Source organism: Dermacentor variabilis, chromosome 2 (assembly GCF_050947875.1).
Source record: "Dermacentor variabilis isolate Ectoservices chromosome 2, ASM5094787v1, whole genome shotgun sequence".
In the NCBI taxonomy this organism is placed as follows: domain Eukaryota; kingdom Metazoa; phylum Arthropoda; class Arachnida; order Ixodida; family Ixodidae; genus Dermacentor; species Dermacentor variabilis.
This window is the reverse complement of record NC_134569.1, coordinates 85476586-85492591: the sequence shown is the minus strand read 5'-3', so window position 1 is coordinate 85492591 and position 16006 is coordinate 85476586. Positions and strand designations below refer to the sequence as shown.

At 47.6% G+C, this 16006-nt stretch overlaps 1 protein-coding gene across 1 annotated transcript in view; it reads left to right on the top strand.

Moving 5' to 3' along the window:
• Positions 1 to 227: 227 nt before the first annotated feature.
• Positions 228 to 16006, top strand: part of LOC142572227 (putative serine protease K12H4.7) — an 18964-nt gene continuing 3185 nt past the window's right edge. Inside the window, exons 1-8 of the mRNA XM_075681198.1 lie at positions 228 to 534; positions 2400 to 2584; positions 7706 to 7941; positions 8756 to 8891; positions 11686 to 11800; positions 12659 to 12860; positions 14367 to 14460; positions 15684 to 15892. Coding sequence (XP_075537313.1) covers positions 310 to 534; positions 2400 to 2584; positions 7706 to 7941; positions 8756 to 8891; positions 11686 to 11800; positions 12659 to 12860; positions 14367 to 14460; positions 15684 to 15892 — 1402 coding nt within the window. The 5' untranslated portion in view covers positions 228 to 309. The remainder of the gene's footprint in view (positions 535 to 2399; positions 2585 to 7705; positions 7942 to 8755; positions 8892 to 11685; positions 11801 to 12658; positions 12861 to 14366; positions 14461 to 15683; positions 15893 to 16006) is intronic.

The window sequence follows — 16006 nt, the reverse complement described above, 5'->3', positions numbered from 1 at the left end:
ATATGTTTTGTCTTCTCGCCTCTACGAGAGAAATCATGTGGTACGAGATAACGAGGAAAAAAAAAAACAACGAAAGAAAATAGCGCGGTCAGGGAAGAAAGTGCGCGCCGCGGCACGGTGCCTATCCGTTCTCCGATCGAGAAGAGCGTCCTATCACCCGCCTGTGGTCGAGTCCCTCCAGGCAGATAGGCGCGATGGAGAGAAAGGAGGGAGATAGGCCGGCCCGGACCCCCTGCACTCGTCTGTGCAAGAGTCTGGAGGTACCTTGCAGACAGACCGACCCTCGCGCTGTGGACGTTCACGACCACCATGGCTGCAGCCGTACTGCGCTCTCTGCTGCTTCTCGCTTTCGTGGCCTCCGGCTGCGTGGCCCGCACTCCGTTGATGCATCGGGGCCGACCTCGCGGTCGCTTCGGCATGCTCGGCGAGCCCCGTAGCCATCAGCGGCTGGCCGTTAAGGAGCCGCAGGAGCTGTGGATCACTCAGCCCCGCTGCCATTTCAACCCGGCCGCCACGGAAGGCACGTGGAAGCAGGTAAGCGTGCACGGCATTGCAGTGACTCTACATCAGAGACGCTGTTATGTGTTCCCTTACGTGCCGCCGTTATGTGACGAACAACTGCTGCACCTGCGTTTATTTTGCTGCACACGTCCGGCAGCTAGGTAATCATATACGGCTTGCGCAAGATGTGGAAGAGCTCAAAATCTACTTTAATGACATCTTGGAATCACTACACTAAATTCGTGACTGCGCTGCTTCGGAGACCCCGCTACCGTGTGAATCATAGAATGCCGCGAGCTGCAGCCACCCCCTCCCGATCGCCTCCCCCTATCCTCATGCAACTTCTAACTCTTCGCGATGCTTTAGATTTCACTGAATTAGTGCTGATACGGCAATAATGACTGGTTTTCATTTCTTTTATTCTTTTTTTTTCTTCAAGCTAAGCAGGAATTTAGTTGGAGTGAAGTTATGTACAGGGTGCTTTCACTTGCGCCAAACTTGAAAAACATGCAAGTGATACGTAGCTGGACAGAACCAAGGTTATGTTGTTTGCCGTCGCTTGGAGATACTCAGATTGTTTTGTTTTTTTGAATTCCGCCTAATTACACAATCAGACTTACTAATGAACCACTTTCGCAAATATTATAATTGGATGAAAGTGCCAATGAGAAAATTGTAGAGCAGCATGAAAAATTCCCGATACAGCTTACATGTTGTTCAGTATAGGTGCTACGTAAAAGTGTTTTTCCGAGCGTGAAAGGAGCCCGCGAATACACGCAGAGTGCCTCGAGCGGCCAGTCGCGCGCCATTTGTGTACTACATTGCGTCGTAATTAATAATCTCGCATTTGCACGCACGCGCACGCACGCACACGAAAACAGTAGGCTTCGCCCGAAAGGCGAAGCATCGATTGCGATAGTAAATTATCAGACAGCCATACGAAGTAAGGATAGTACTTTTATCGGCCGTATCAACTTGTAAGTATTCGCTTGCTAAATAAATTAACGAGCGTGGTGTCAGCTCGCACAGCAAACATGAACACATCACACTCGATGGCCGCGAACACCAGCTGTGAAAACGCCGGCGTGAGGAAGCGCGGCAGCAAAAGCACAGCGAGCGAAGTAACCTTCGTGCTGTCTATCGCTTCAAGGCAAACTGAGCGCCGAGAACACAGCACGCACAGAACTGCGAGACCGCGCGCAGGCGCCACATTCGCAGTTGCAGCCTGAGCAGAACGCCGCTCCCCTTCCCTCCCGTCGGAACGCCTCGCAACGTTTGGTGCATGCTTCGCACGCGACGGAAGACAGCGCGATTCCTCCCCGCTTTCCTCCCTTTCGCGCGGTCGAGATTCAACCGCGATCGTCGTCTCCCCTCGCACGCTTTCACTCGCACATACAACGTAGGGCGCGCGGCAACGATGACATTGCCCTTGGACTTTATACGGAACATCACGGTGACGGCAGAAATGCGCCTGGAGTGTCCATGTAATTGCTATCGCAATACAATGAGATGAGACGACATGGATGGAGGAATGGAAAGACAAGGCGCTGACATGTCAGCTCAAGTTTGCAGCTCGTTCGCAAAAAAATGTCGGAAAGCAAGAAGAAATTTGACAAACACGTAGAGATAACGGAATCAGATGCAGAAGAATCACGGAGGCCGTTCTTTCTCCTACCTGCAGATTTTAACGCACAATCTTCTTTCCCCTAGCTGAAAAACGGGTATATAAGGCTTCATTCCTGCGACTGTAGATTCGTTCGTTTATGCGCTGCTGAATGCAACTTGCGGCAGCACAACACTTACAATTATTTGTAAATGAAACAAACATGATGCGTGCTGGCAGCCGTCTTTCTTGCCAACGTAAAAAAAGTGGGGCATTTTCTTCGCTTAACGCGCAGCGCTACTTCGTGAACGACGAGTTCTACCGTCCCGGAGGTCCCGTGTTCCTGATGTTCGGCGGCGAGGGCGCGGCGTCAGCCAAGTGGCTCACGGCGCCCACGCACATCATGCTGCTCGCCAAAAAGTACGGCGCGCTCGTCTTCGAGCTCGAGCACCGCTACTATGGACTCAGCTGGCCCACACCGTGAGCGTTTTTATATATTTGCTCATCACCACATATTCTTATATTGCAACATGGTGCTGGCGTTGCGTATATATACATTTTCAAGTTACAGGCGCTGTGTTCCTTCCACCTGATATATGGTTGGGCTCCACAAGGCCATGGCGCTTAAAGACAGACAAGTCAGTTAGTCCCCCTAAAACCCCGAGACAGCTGGGAGAAATCGCTTTTCAAGACGTTTAATTCTTAGTATATATATTCCGACTGGCATACGTTGTGCAAGTGCGGGAAACGTTGCTTGCAACTTCCAGGCTGATTACGTGCTGTTTGAGGGAGCCCCTGTGGTATGTCCATACATTTCAACGCGCTCGAGAATGAAAAGAACTCTCTTATGTACTCGCCATCCAGAGGTCTGCATGCAGTGCCGGGAGAGCCACGGTAACCGCAGCTTATAGCCTCAACGATGTAATATACATAGATGCTGGAGGCTGTATACGTGGTCAAAGTGTTGTCTCCTCATGCTTGTAGAAAACAAAACGCGTTTCTGTGCGTAAACGGTTTGCATCAAATTAGTGTCAATTTTCTCTAAAGTTGACGGGAGGAATACATTTCCGCATTATTATTTGCTACATTTCAGTTTGAACCACAGAGCTAATTGCTCCTATATGCTTTTCTTGGATATATATATATATATATATATATATATATATATATATATATATATATATATATATATATATATATATACTTCTGTGCGCTAACATAGATATGATAATGACTTGTGATTGGTTGACACGTTGCATGGTGTTGGCACCTGTGCTTTCATGTAATCCAGTGCGGTATTCGGGATGCACTTTGCGGGTGTCTCTCGTCGTCTGTGAGGACGTACCATGGTCCGAATCAAATTAGTGTCAATTTTCTCTAAAGTTGAGGGGAGAAATACAGTTCCGCATATATCATCTGACTTCACATCCGCGCTGCATATTTTGCATAATCGCTTCCAATATTTGTCCGGTCAGTAGGCGTCCTCCTTTCGTACCTGTGTAAGATTTCCGCGCTACCCTTCAAACGTGAATGTTATTTCAACATATTTAAGACAATGTGCAATATAAAGCACATGAGTTAGGATACGCCGGTGCTGCCATTTGCGCAGTCCTTGTGTCTGAGCTCTGCTTTATGCGCGGTGGTTTCAAGCCATCATTTAAAGGCAGGATGTTAACAAAAATTTATATAATTTCATTACTAGCCGCTTGGCTTCAATTTCGCAATTGGGACAAGTGTTCTATAGTGAATAATTACAAAGTTAATCAGTGAAGTAACCTTTATTCATTAGCTAACATATGCTATTTGTCATGCATGTCCGCCTGTTCAAGTAATTCCGCTGAAGTGACAGAATTGCGCTATCTGGCCACAATAGATCCACCGTTTCTTGTACAGTTAAACGACGATTTTCACGAATTACAGCACGAACTTTCTCGGCACGGTCATCATCTATTGATATGGAAGGTCGTCCTGTCGTGGGATCGTCACCGACTGACATTCTGCTGTGTTCAAAACGCTTAAACCGCTTATAGGCGTGAGACTATAATATAGTCTTGCCCGTATGCTTGGCTAAGCAACTGAAAAGTCTCTATACAAACGTTTTGCCAAGTTTGTAGCAAAATTTCACGCACACACACGTTGTTTTTCGAGCTATTTTATTATTGCAACTTATGCACTGATCCGACGAACAGCTTATGCACGTGCTCACTTCGGCGGCTGTACAGCTCAACAACCCGGTCAGAGCGAGACGCAGTCAACGGCAGTTGGTTGTCTAAACCTGCCGCTGCGTGCATTCAATTGCTACAGCGCGCTCCCTCTGCCGGCTGGCGCGCCATTTCAAAAGCTAGGTTTCTTTTTGAACGCACCTCACATATGTGCGAATTAAGGTTATGGGTTCGGTTCCCACCGGCGACAAGTTATGTTTTCGTCCACTTCCATTTCCGCCTTTTCATTATTATTTGCTACATTTCAGTTTGAACCAGCTGGAGCTAATTGCTCCTATATATGCTTTTCATGGCAATATATATATATATATATATATATATATATATATATATATTCATAAATTTCTTTCCGAGTATATATGGGCGACTTATCATTATATCACAAATGAATTCAAAAGGCTTTGAGTTTCTCCAAAGTATGTGCGCCATGAAAATGAAAATGGCACACGTGTTACATACCCTGCAGCTCACGGAGACAATGGACAGTCGAGGCGCTATATGTCAGAGCCGCGTGCACGCGTGCTCACCCGTACTGTCGTCAAGTGCGGTCATATACACTTGCGGGCATTGTCACATGATGCGCCTGACTTAGAACAATGCTTGGCGGCAGTATCTATGTGCCCACTGCGAGCACTATGAGCTCTGCGCGGCAGTCTATAGTGTTCGTGTGCGCCTCACACGCTTATCTGGCTGGGGCGTCGCAGCGGCGGAAGCGAAGACCATTGCAATTATCAGCGAAATTCGCTCACTTGCGACGAAAGCGATATTATTAGTTGCCTGGCACAACTTGCTTCGCTCGCACTTTTATTTTTGTTTTTGCTTTAGAGTAGGACTCCCGTTTAACTCTGCTGTCAAAAGTTGTCGCACTTCCCGTATGAAAGCAGTTCCCGTTCTAGTATTGTCTGTTCACATCAGAAGACGATCATCTAGTTTCCTGAATGCGTTGAACATAGATTGTCTTTTTGCTTCAAATTGAGGACAGTGACACATAATGTGGTCAATGTTCTTTATTGACCACATAGCCGACGCAATATCCGACATGGGAGTTTCACAGGCAGAGATATGAAACGCCCGCCGTGGTTGCTTAGCGGCTATGGTGTTGGGCTGCTAAGCACGAGGTCGCGGGATCGAATCCCGGCAACGGCGGCCGCATTTCGATGGTGGTGAAATGCGAAAACACCCGTTTACTTTGATTAAGGTGCACGTTAAAAAACCCCAGGTGGTCGAAATTTTCGGAGTCCTCCACTGCGGCGTGCCTCATAATCATAAAGTGGTTTTCGCACGTAAAACTCCACACAATTTTTTTTTTTAGAGATGGGAAACTCTGTCGGATATTTCTGTGAGTCTAAGGCTGTCAGAACGATTACGTAGTTTTCAACTACGTTGTTTGTCATCGCACGTCTAGTAGGAGCTCCGTTGTCGTCCTCTATAAATATTTTGTAAGGCCCTAAGCTAAGGGAGTTGCCAGTGCGACAAGAAAATAACGTTAAGAATGTAAACATTTTTTAGTGTGGCTGGTGAACGTGAAGACTCCCTTGAGGAACATCGGAAAAGAGTAACTGTTAGTCCTTGAAGGAGTAACTGCATGGGGAGTAACAGTTCATCCACTATAACAGTTCACTTAAACTCCAAAAGGACGAATGGTTGTGGTAGGTCAGTTACTCCCCAAAAAGAAGTAAAATCCATGCCCATTTTCGTCTTTTCTTTTCTTAGGGAGTACTAACCACGTTTTTCACAGAATGCGCTCGAAATTTCTTGATTTAAGTAATAAATCTGAGATAATTAATTTCCCCTTGATTACTTTAACCACAGAGGCACATATTCGAAAATGGTTCGATGTAGTAATTAGACAAGTAATGCAAATTAGATTAATTAGCTTTCTAAACAGGCATGCGATTGCATTGCGCCAGTGGAAGACTTGGAGCGCGCCAACCGATGAGCTCATATACCGTTTCCAGAAATGAAAAAAAAAAAAGAGAAGAAATTGGCGCTAGGAATGTTTACAGCGTATAATGAATTCCGGTCAATTTAACGCAGAAAACGCGAAACTGAACAGCCGAAGAGCGCAACTGTCGCGCCCTTTGTATATATATTCCCACATCCATGAGCCACGTGACAGCGCTTGCGCCTAACCGTCGGGCGAGCGTGATCGCAGCTTGACCGTTGGACTGTCAAGGGTTCCCCGTGACTGCTGTAGAACACAAACAGGCTCACTATAGAACTTTGCATGCAATGCAATCAGTGGCGTAGCTAGGTCGTCTGTCACCCGGGGCCCATAGGTCTTCTGTCACCCCCCCCCCGTGTGTAGCCGGCGGAAAGGGTGTCTTCAGACGTATATGACACCCCCCCCCCCCTCCACAGGCCCCTTGCACCCGGGGCCCACGGCCCCCCCTGTTGCTACGCCACTGAATGCAATGGTTGTTTGCTGAGCCATGCTTAGGCCTATCCCGCTTCGCCTTCTACAATAAGTAAATAAAAATAAAATAATAATACAAAAATAAAATAAGCTGTGCTGCTTGACGTTCCGAAAGTGCACAGTGGATTGTTACTTTTGACCAGCTGGAATTTTTTTTTTTTTAACGTGTACCTTAATCTAATTCGATCGTATCCTGTACGATCGATTTCTCGCACGCCCCGTATTTCATGCCTATGAGCGTGTACTGCGCATGTTTAATATTACACACATAGAAATGAGGCGCAAATACCGTGATTACTTATTTTTTGTACAAACTAATTGACAACCACTTCTCCTGTCCGCGGTTACTGTCAGCTGTAACGTTCTGCGTGGCTCGCCCTATGACCTGCGCAATCTATAGCAATTTCAACGTGAATTGCTCTTGCACCTCTATCGCTATAACACGTCTTGTAACGTAACAAAATAACTTGCGTGATAATCTTGACATATTCAGTTCGACTACTTGCTCATTATCTGACTTCTGTATCTGAATAATTCAATATTTTTTTGCACTTTGTACCACTGTTGTTTAAGATATTCTGTTTTGTTTTTCGGTTTTATGCTCTTTACTTAACCCAAAGGGCACCAATATTAAGGCGTAAAGCCATTCTTGGGCAGTTTAGGAAAAATAAATAAAATAAATAAATACGATAAATAAAATGAGTGCCCGAGCGTTTTGAATTTCGCCCCATCAAGGCGCGGCCGGGAATCTGAACCCGCGACCTCGCGCTCGAGCGGCAGAACGCCACGCTCACCGCTACGATCGAGTTTTCGCAGATTCGCCTCAAGCCATCTTCTACAACATATTATTCCGGTCCGATTCCAGTCACCTTTAAGAGTCGACCCGCGTCGACGAGAGTAGATCCACCAGCCTCGAGGATCGGCGCCTCACAGGGTGGGGGCTCTGCGCGCGCGCGCATGCAGGGACATGACAGTGGCCAACCTGGAGTACTTGACCAGCGAGCAAGCGTTGGCCGACGGGGCGTTCTTCAGGGACGCCATGGTGGAGAAATACTCGCTCGGCCCCGACAGCAAGTGGGTGGTGTTCGGCGGCTCCTACTCGGGCTCGTTGGCCGCCTGGTTCAAGCTCAAGTACCCGCACCTCGCCGTCGGAGCCGTTGCGTCGAGCGCACCGCTCTACGCTGTCATCGACTTCAAAGGTACACGCATTGCGCCCGTGCGAAAAGTTGGTCGACTCGTGGTACGGTCTTTTGCGCTATGTATACATAGTCAGTGTACGCCCAACCTCGCGAAGTTTTTATTATAGGGGTAATTTCTTTTTAATTCTGGGGTTTTACGCGCCAAAAAACCGCGATCTCATTATGTGAGGTATGTCATATAGTGGGCGACTCCGGATTAATCTTGAGAACCTAAGGTTCTTTAACGTGCACCCAATGCACGGTATATACACGAGCGTTTCTTTTTCTTTATTTTTTGCATTACACCGTCTTCTTTGGACTGCGGCCGCCACGGTTGGGATCGAACCCGCGACCTCGTGCTCAGCAGCACAGCGCTGTGGCCACTCGGCTACCACGGAGGGTATAGGTGTCATTTGGTGCGCCTCATTTGGAATTGATACTCCGGGGGAAAAAAAGAACAAGAAACCAGAAAAAAAAATCCACAAACGGCTCACATCTTTCTCGTTTCTGCGATCATTCTTCCATCCTGTAGTGTTTGCGCCCCTGTTACTCAAGGTCACGACGTGGCACGGCGTATACGTGACAACAGTGCTGCCTTTGAAGGATCTTTCTGTTGTTGTTGTTGTTGCTGTTGTTGTCGTTGTTGTTCCGGACAGGTTGTGATATGACTTATGAAGTTGTCTGCTTGAAAGAGCGCAGGCACGAGAAGTTATGCAAAGGGCAGCTACTATCGCTTGAAGCACAACGTGCGTAAGAAGTCAGTAAACGCAAAATTCACCGCAATTCGGTTCTCGACATCGCGAGCCATATCTCGTACATACTGCACGCGGCGCAGACTACCTTCGCGTGGTGCGGGACTCGCTCGCGACGACGGGCCCCGAGTGCAACAAGCAAATCGAGCAGGCCGTGGACCACCTCACCTTCCTGGCGGCATCGCCCGACAACTGGCCGGCCATCAAGGACATGTTCAAGTGAGCCTGCGTGGTTTAGTTGTATAGCCAGCGGGGTCACGGCATACTAAAAAGAAGCCGGTTCTCGCAACCTGACCGAAACCACACACACACACACACACACACACACACACACACACACACACACACACACACACACACACACACACACATATATATATATATATATATATATATATATGTATGTTATATATATGTGTGTGTGTGTGTGTGTGGAATATCATAGGAAGTCCCTACAAACAATGACACCAAGGAAAACGGAGGAGATTACTTGTACTTACAAATTGAATTAAAGAAATGATACATTAATGGAAATCAAAGTGGTTCAAAAAACTTTTTTTTCGTCCACTTTCATTTACAAGTAATTAAGTACAAGTAATGTCCCTTATGTTTTCCTGGGTGTCATTGCTTGTTGGCTTCCTAAGATATGATTAATGAAAATCGGGCCTCTCGATTAACCCCCTTTCTTCTCGCTTATTACATAACGGGGGTGTCGAATCCGGCAACAATGATGCCTTCAGGTAGCACGTGTCGGTTTATTGACCGGTTGCCTTCACCAATAAAGATCGCGTACTCGGGACGCTTGCGGCAGAAAGGATGTTCCACATACGACGCCTAGGTTTGTGAACACTCCCAGGGTTCTAGTAGTAAAACACAAATACCCAGGAAAGTGAGTGAGTGAATACCTTTTTATTGGGTCCAGCAAAACGCGATAGGTCTAGGCTGCCGGCCCGATCGCGGGCGAGAAAAGTTGATGGGAAAACGGCGCCGCGGTAGCTCAAGTGGTATAGAGCATCGCACACGTCATGCAAAGACATGGGATCGTTCCCCACCTACGGCAAGTTGCTTTTTCATCCACTTTCATTTCCATTAATTCATCATTTCTTTAATTGAATTGGCAAGTACAAGTAATTTCCCCTATGTTTTCCCTTGATGTCATTGTTTGTTGCCTTCTTATGGCATGATTAATAAAAATCGGGTCCCTTGGTTAACCCCCATACTCCTCGTGTGTATATATATATATATATATATATGCAAATCGTCCAGCACGTAGGGCATGCTGGACGGCCAGGATTTGGTCTTCAAAGACGGGACTTCGCAGGAGCGCGTCCCACTCTTCCTTGGTGAACCTGGGGCCCTACGGCCCGCACTCCCAGAGCATGTGAGACAAAGTAGCAGCCTCACCACAGCCCACGCAAGAACAATTCGGGTAAATTTCAGGATTTATGCTGTTAAGGGACGCCTGATTTGGGTAGGAGTTAGTTTGCAATAGTCTGAGCGTGACCGCCTGCGGCCTGCTTAGCTTGCAATGAGGCGGCGGGAAAACCCTTCTCTCTAGGTAGAAGAATTTAGTGATATCGTTGTGCATGATAGGAGCGCTTCTGTGTCCGGGGGGAGAGAGAGAGCAAAACATCTTTATTAATAATATCTGAATGCCGAGAGCAGTGTGGGAGGAACCCTCAGTCCAGGGGATGATTCCGGCGATGTTTCGAGCCCGTTGTATCACTGCTCGGGGAGAGAGTCGTCCGATCCGAGGGCAGCGCGGTCTGTAAAGCCACGCGCAACCTCGTGGGCAGACTCACTGAGGTTCCAGGAACCCCCTCAATCGCCCCGACGTAGGCAGGGAACCAAATGATGGAGTGTATGGAGCTGTCGCCGTGGGAAAGGCTCTTCCGTGGCGGAATATTTCTGGTGCTCATCTTGAAAGACACAGTTATGCCCCATGCACGCCTCCCCCCCTTCCCCGATATATGTCCCTCGCCCTAAATACTCTACCCTAAAGTAAGCACAATTTTGCAGGCGTGCCGACCAGCAGTGGCAAGACCACCTAAAGGCATGCACAGTGCTGAACTTACGAATTATTAAACCGTTTTATATCGTCCGTTACAAATGGTATACGCGCGGGGCCGGAACACCGTTACGAGATACTGTGACATTATAGTTGTCGCGGTAAGGGGCAATGGCTTATATATCACAACGACCCGTTTCCATTGAATGCGCCGTAACAGAGCTGTTACGAGCCCGGGCATTTCGATGCAGGAAGTTGATGACATTTAGCTGCTGTTGTGCCTAACGATCCCTCAGAACAAAATGACAGCTCGCTTCAAGACAACAACGTCGCCCGCTCCTGGCCGTCACGAAGACGCCACTGATGGATGACAGGGTACTCGGGAAAGGCGTCGACGGCCGATTCACAGTTTGCCACGTGGTTGCCTCGTGTTGTGCAACGTTGGAGATAGGAGAGCCACCAAAGGGGTGGAACGTTGGGGGACGGCAGGTGGTGAACGATTCGGTGTTTGTAATTGGCTAGTGAATTCTCTCGACGAGGGCCAGGAATTCTCTCGACGGCATAAAACGCGGATCCAGACGGCTGTGCGAAAAGGGACGCTCGGGCAAGCAAAGACTCTAGCATGTAGTGTGCTCCGATAGTTGGAGCCATGTTTGTAAAACTTAATCGTGTACCCTTTTTTAATATAATCCTTTTTCTCATCTCTTAACAGTCGCTCGGAACCTTTCTTTCTCACTGCACTTGGCACCATTCATGGAACATTTGTTCGCCGCACGGACCCCCGACTTCACAACACTGCATGTTTAAGTGCGCAGAGTTTTCGTCACGTGCTCGTTTGAAAACATCAATACTATAGCGATCTCCAACGAGCGAACTGGTTCTCCATTTTCGTTGGGGGGTGCAGGGAAAAAGTTTCTGACGCCGTGAACAGAAACAAAGCATCAGCTCTCATCTCCTATTCACTCAGCACTAATACGTGTCCTTCGTTGGCGGCTTCACCCGCAGGCTGTGCACCTACTTCAACGGATTCAACGCCAACAACATGGCCAACCTGTTCCAGAGCCTGGCGGGTAACTTCGAAGGCATTGTCCAGTACAACAAGGACGCCAGAGAGTTCGAGGCACGTACACGCGTTTTCTTGCAGCTAGAGGCGCTTTAAAGGCCAACTTCGGCGTTTTTTTAACCATATTACGATATTGTCATTTTCAAATGGTATTGACGGTCCTGTCACCTGTAGGGGGGTTCAATTTGCTTAGAACTTCATCAATAATTTTAAATAACCAATAAACGAGATACCAATACGGTTAGCTGCTTCGTGTGACGTTACGATGAGTGAATGACGTCAGGTACTACACTACCATAATGTAAACGCGCAGAACGCGTGCTAAACACTCAGTACATGTGGCACTAACACCACAGAAGCGAAACTGATGGTGTCTCCTGACGACACAGGGAGCTTTTACAGAGTTTCCTAACTAGAAAGCGTCGATTTCAGCGACGGTGGGGTGTATACACTGTGGCGTCGCAAACACGTGGCCAGTAGAAAGTCATTGGCCCGGAACGCAACCAATTTTTAAAATTCATTTTCAGGAAAACTAAATGACGAATAAAGGGACGTCTTCGAAGCATTTACAGTTGCGATCATCTAAAAACAGCAAAACGAGAGACGAACATATAAATTAAGAGGAACGTACACAGCGCTTTGTATGTCTCTTTTATGTTCGCCCTTCGTTTTACGCGCTGTTTATAGGTGATCACGAACAACCAACTACCCCCGAATTTCCGTTCCAATTACAGTTGCGGCAGGCAACCATACTTTGCTATCCAAACAGTATACTTTCGCTTACTACACTCTACTTTCGCTCAAAATACCATCCGCGCACAACGGCATCTCCACATCTCAAATGCCAGCGCCTAAGCTACCTCCATTTGGGCGCGCACAGTTCCATGCAAAGTCTGTCCCGCTATGCATGCGCAGGGCGGAGACAACACCGTGACCATCGACACTTTGTGCAACACCATGACGGACCCAAGCGACGACCGCAGCCCGCTGGAGCGCTTCGCTGCGGTCAACGAGATCCTGCTGAACGCCACCAAGCAGGCCTGCCTCGACTACGATTACGACGCCTTCGTCGACTCGCTGCGGGAGATCCAGTTCAACAGCACCGAGGGAGCCGGAGGTGCGACTGCAGCGCCGCACCATCGTAGTGCTTTTCACTATATCGCGTATCTCCGCGAGGCAGCGCTAGTGTCGCGAACCTTTGATTCCCAGGAGTGCAGGAGGACATTGTGCAGATTTGCATCTTTAGGGGTTGGGCAATCATGGTGATGTAGTGTCATGCCGCGGCGTTTTATGTTACATACAGACAGGCGGCAAAGTCATGCAAAATTGGATAAGTAATAGCCTATTTCGTTGGCACTTTTGACAGGTAGAGGGTATCGTGAAACTGCTGCTGGTTACCACAATTTAGACACATGCATACACAAACACACGCGCACACATAGACACGCACGCACTTACTCATAAATCGTGTTTGCCTCCAACTGTTCCGAAAAAATGCACGCGTCGAAGTGAATAATTGAAAGTGGATTCTTGGAACTAGCTCATTAGTCAAACTGTCCTTACAGTAACTGTCACTTCAGGCACAAGCCGGTTATGATGTTTTACAGACTATGTCGAAGAAATAAAGTAAAACTAAACTAATAAAGTAAAGTAAAGTAATAAAGTAAAGGCAAGGCGCAGAAGACCAGGACTCAAGAAGAAGAACACAAACGACAGGACCGGCGCCGGTCCTGTCGTTTGTGTTTTTCTTTTGGAGTCCTGGTCTTCTGCGCCTCGCCTTTACTACTTCGAAGAAATAAAGAAGTATGCAACAGTAGCATCGTGTACGCAATGTGCTGTAATTTCCGAAATTCTGAATGCGCACCAGAAGGACAAGGAGGTGGCGAAAATCTGACGGGCCCTAATGCTCAATTTTTTGAGGCGCCACTTCTAAGCTCAAATTCCCACAAGGAGAAGAGTCATGTGATGTTTACTGCTCCACGAACATCTTTTATTATGTGTCCATGCAAATTATATAGTATTTACTATTCTGCTCGTGCTTTAATTCTAAGCGCAAGCATAAAGTCTGGCTTTGGTTTTGATGTGAAGCACACGTACATTTCGGAAGGCCATGTCGGTGTCAGTTACACGTGTAACGCTGGGCGGACAGAAAGCATAACTAAGCAGCGCTCCACATAGTAAAAAACTAAAGAAAAATCACGATCTTGATATTTTGATTTACTCGATGGAGGTGGAAAAGACATCAACGTAATAATTCATTTCGGTACTCAGAGAGAACGCGAAGGAAAATTTTGAGCAACCGGCGACTTATTAGCTCGTGCCGTTGCACATGCGGACCTTACACCAACCAGAGCTTAGCGCTAGCTCTTCCTTATGAATAGTGCATTTACCGTGCGCATCTATTGGGGCAGTAACACCAGTGGATCCTTTACACGGTTCCCAACACCTCGCAAATTGTGCTTAGTTTTCTTAGCATAGTCTTAGCATATGTACCATCTTCAAAGGAAAAAAAAAAGATCTGCAGCCCTCCTGTGGCGAAGTGGCAGCAGGCAACAGTGCAGGAAACTTCAACAACTCGATCACTGCATTTGCAAGGTGTAATGGCAGCGCCTTGGTTATGCAGGCCGGCAGTGGACCTACCAGACTTGCGTCGAGTTCGGCTACTACCAGTCATCGGACCTCAAGGACCAACCTTTCGGATCTCTTTTCCCAGTCGAGTAAGCCTGTGCTGCATAAGCCTGCGTGCAAGGAAGAATGCTAGTGTGTACTACAATGCACCAGATTTGTGGCTGTGGATACGTGGAAAGCTAGTGTGTTTTTTTCAGGCAGATGACGTCGATGTGATTCCAGTGATGTCATTATGCCCAACGTTTAGGTACCATCGGGTGCAGTTTGCAGGTTGTTCTCATTTCATGCAGTGATGCAGTGGCTCTAGTTTGGCAAGTGTGCGATGTGATGAAGCCAGTTTCACGAAAAGGATTTTTTTTTTCTTCGCCCGGTTAAGATAAAGTCCACAGATTAAAAAAAAAAAACAAAAACAAATACAAGCACTGAGGGGCACATGCATTTAAGGTTCCATCGTTGTTCGTGAAGCGCTAATAACGTTGCAATAAATGTCAGCTTGGCATGCCGTCTTGTGCGTTTTGGTGCAAGCGTGACGAGTGCCCTTAACAGCAGGCTTTCCCACATACAATGTATTATTGTGGAGAAGCCAGTTTTAAAGGTGACTCAAAACCATGTCGATGCATGTACCGTTCCACAGAACATTTCACATTCGCGTTACGACCAACTTTATTGAAAGCGGTATTAAACAGGTGATTTTTATTTTCCAATTTTTCCTTTTTCAGTCACCTGTACATGGATATTTACGTAAAAAATTTATCTCATTGATAAATAGGGCCTAACGTACCGATGCAACACCGAAGCTATGCGAGGTGCAATAGTGGCGTACTCGCGATTAATTTTGACCACCTGGTGATCGTGTTTGAGTTCCGCTCCCATAGGAATGCGGCCGCCAGGCCAGGTGTCGAACCGGCTGGCCTCAGAAGCAGAACGCCACAACTACGGAGTAAACTCGGCAAATAAAATAAAATAAAATAAACAAAATTGCTACACGGTATGGGACGACGCGCTCCTGTTGGGTCCATTTGCAAGGTATAAAAGGGCCCGGACAACTGCGACGCCACAGATGCGCTCCTCGCATGCAATGCGAGGGAACTGCGACAGAAGCCCTTCTCTTGTAGGCACAGAACAGTGGCTCTCGATCGCTTCAATTTTGTCAATTGGTGTATTCATGTTTCCGAAAAGGCTTTGCGATAACGGACTCCCACCTCCCCGCTCCTACAGAGTCAGCGGTGAAGCCCACTTATCTCCCGCTTTAATTCAGCCCTGCTTCTACACTACCGTAGCTTAACACTGCACACTCCCTTTCTTCGACAAGGTTCTTCGTGAAGCAGTGCAGGGACATCTTTGGAGCGCACTTCGACGAGGCCCTCCTGAAGAGTGCTGTACGCCGCACCAACACCTTCTACGGCGGCTTCCGACCCGCCGTGCACAACGTGACCTTCCCCAACGGATCCATCGACCCGTGGCACGCACTCGGCATCACCAGGGATCTCGCAAGTGACGTGACCGCCATCTTCATCAATGGTCAGTGCTTACGTCAGTGGTCAGTGCTAAAAAGGCGACCCTTTTTAGTGCGTAAGCATTCTTAGGTGACTCACCCAGGAAATCTGTCTGTTGGTCTTTCTGTCCATCCGTAAC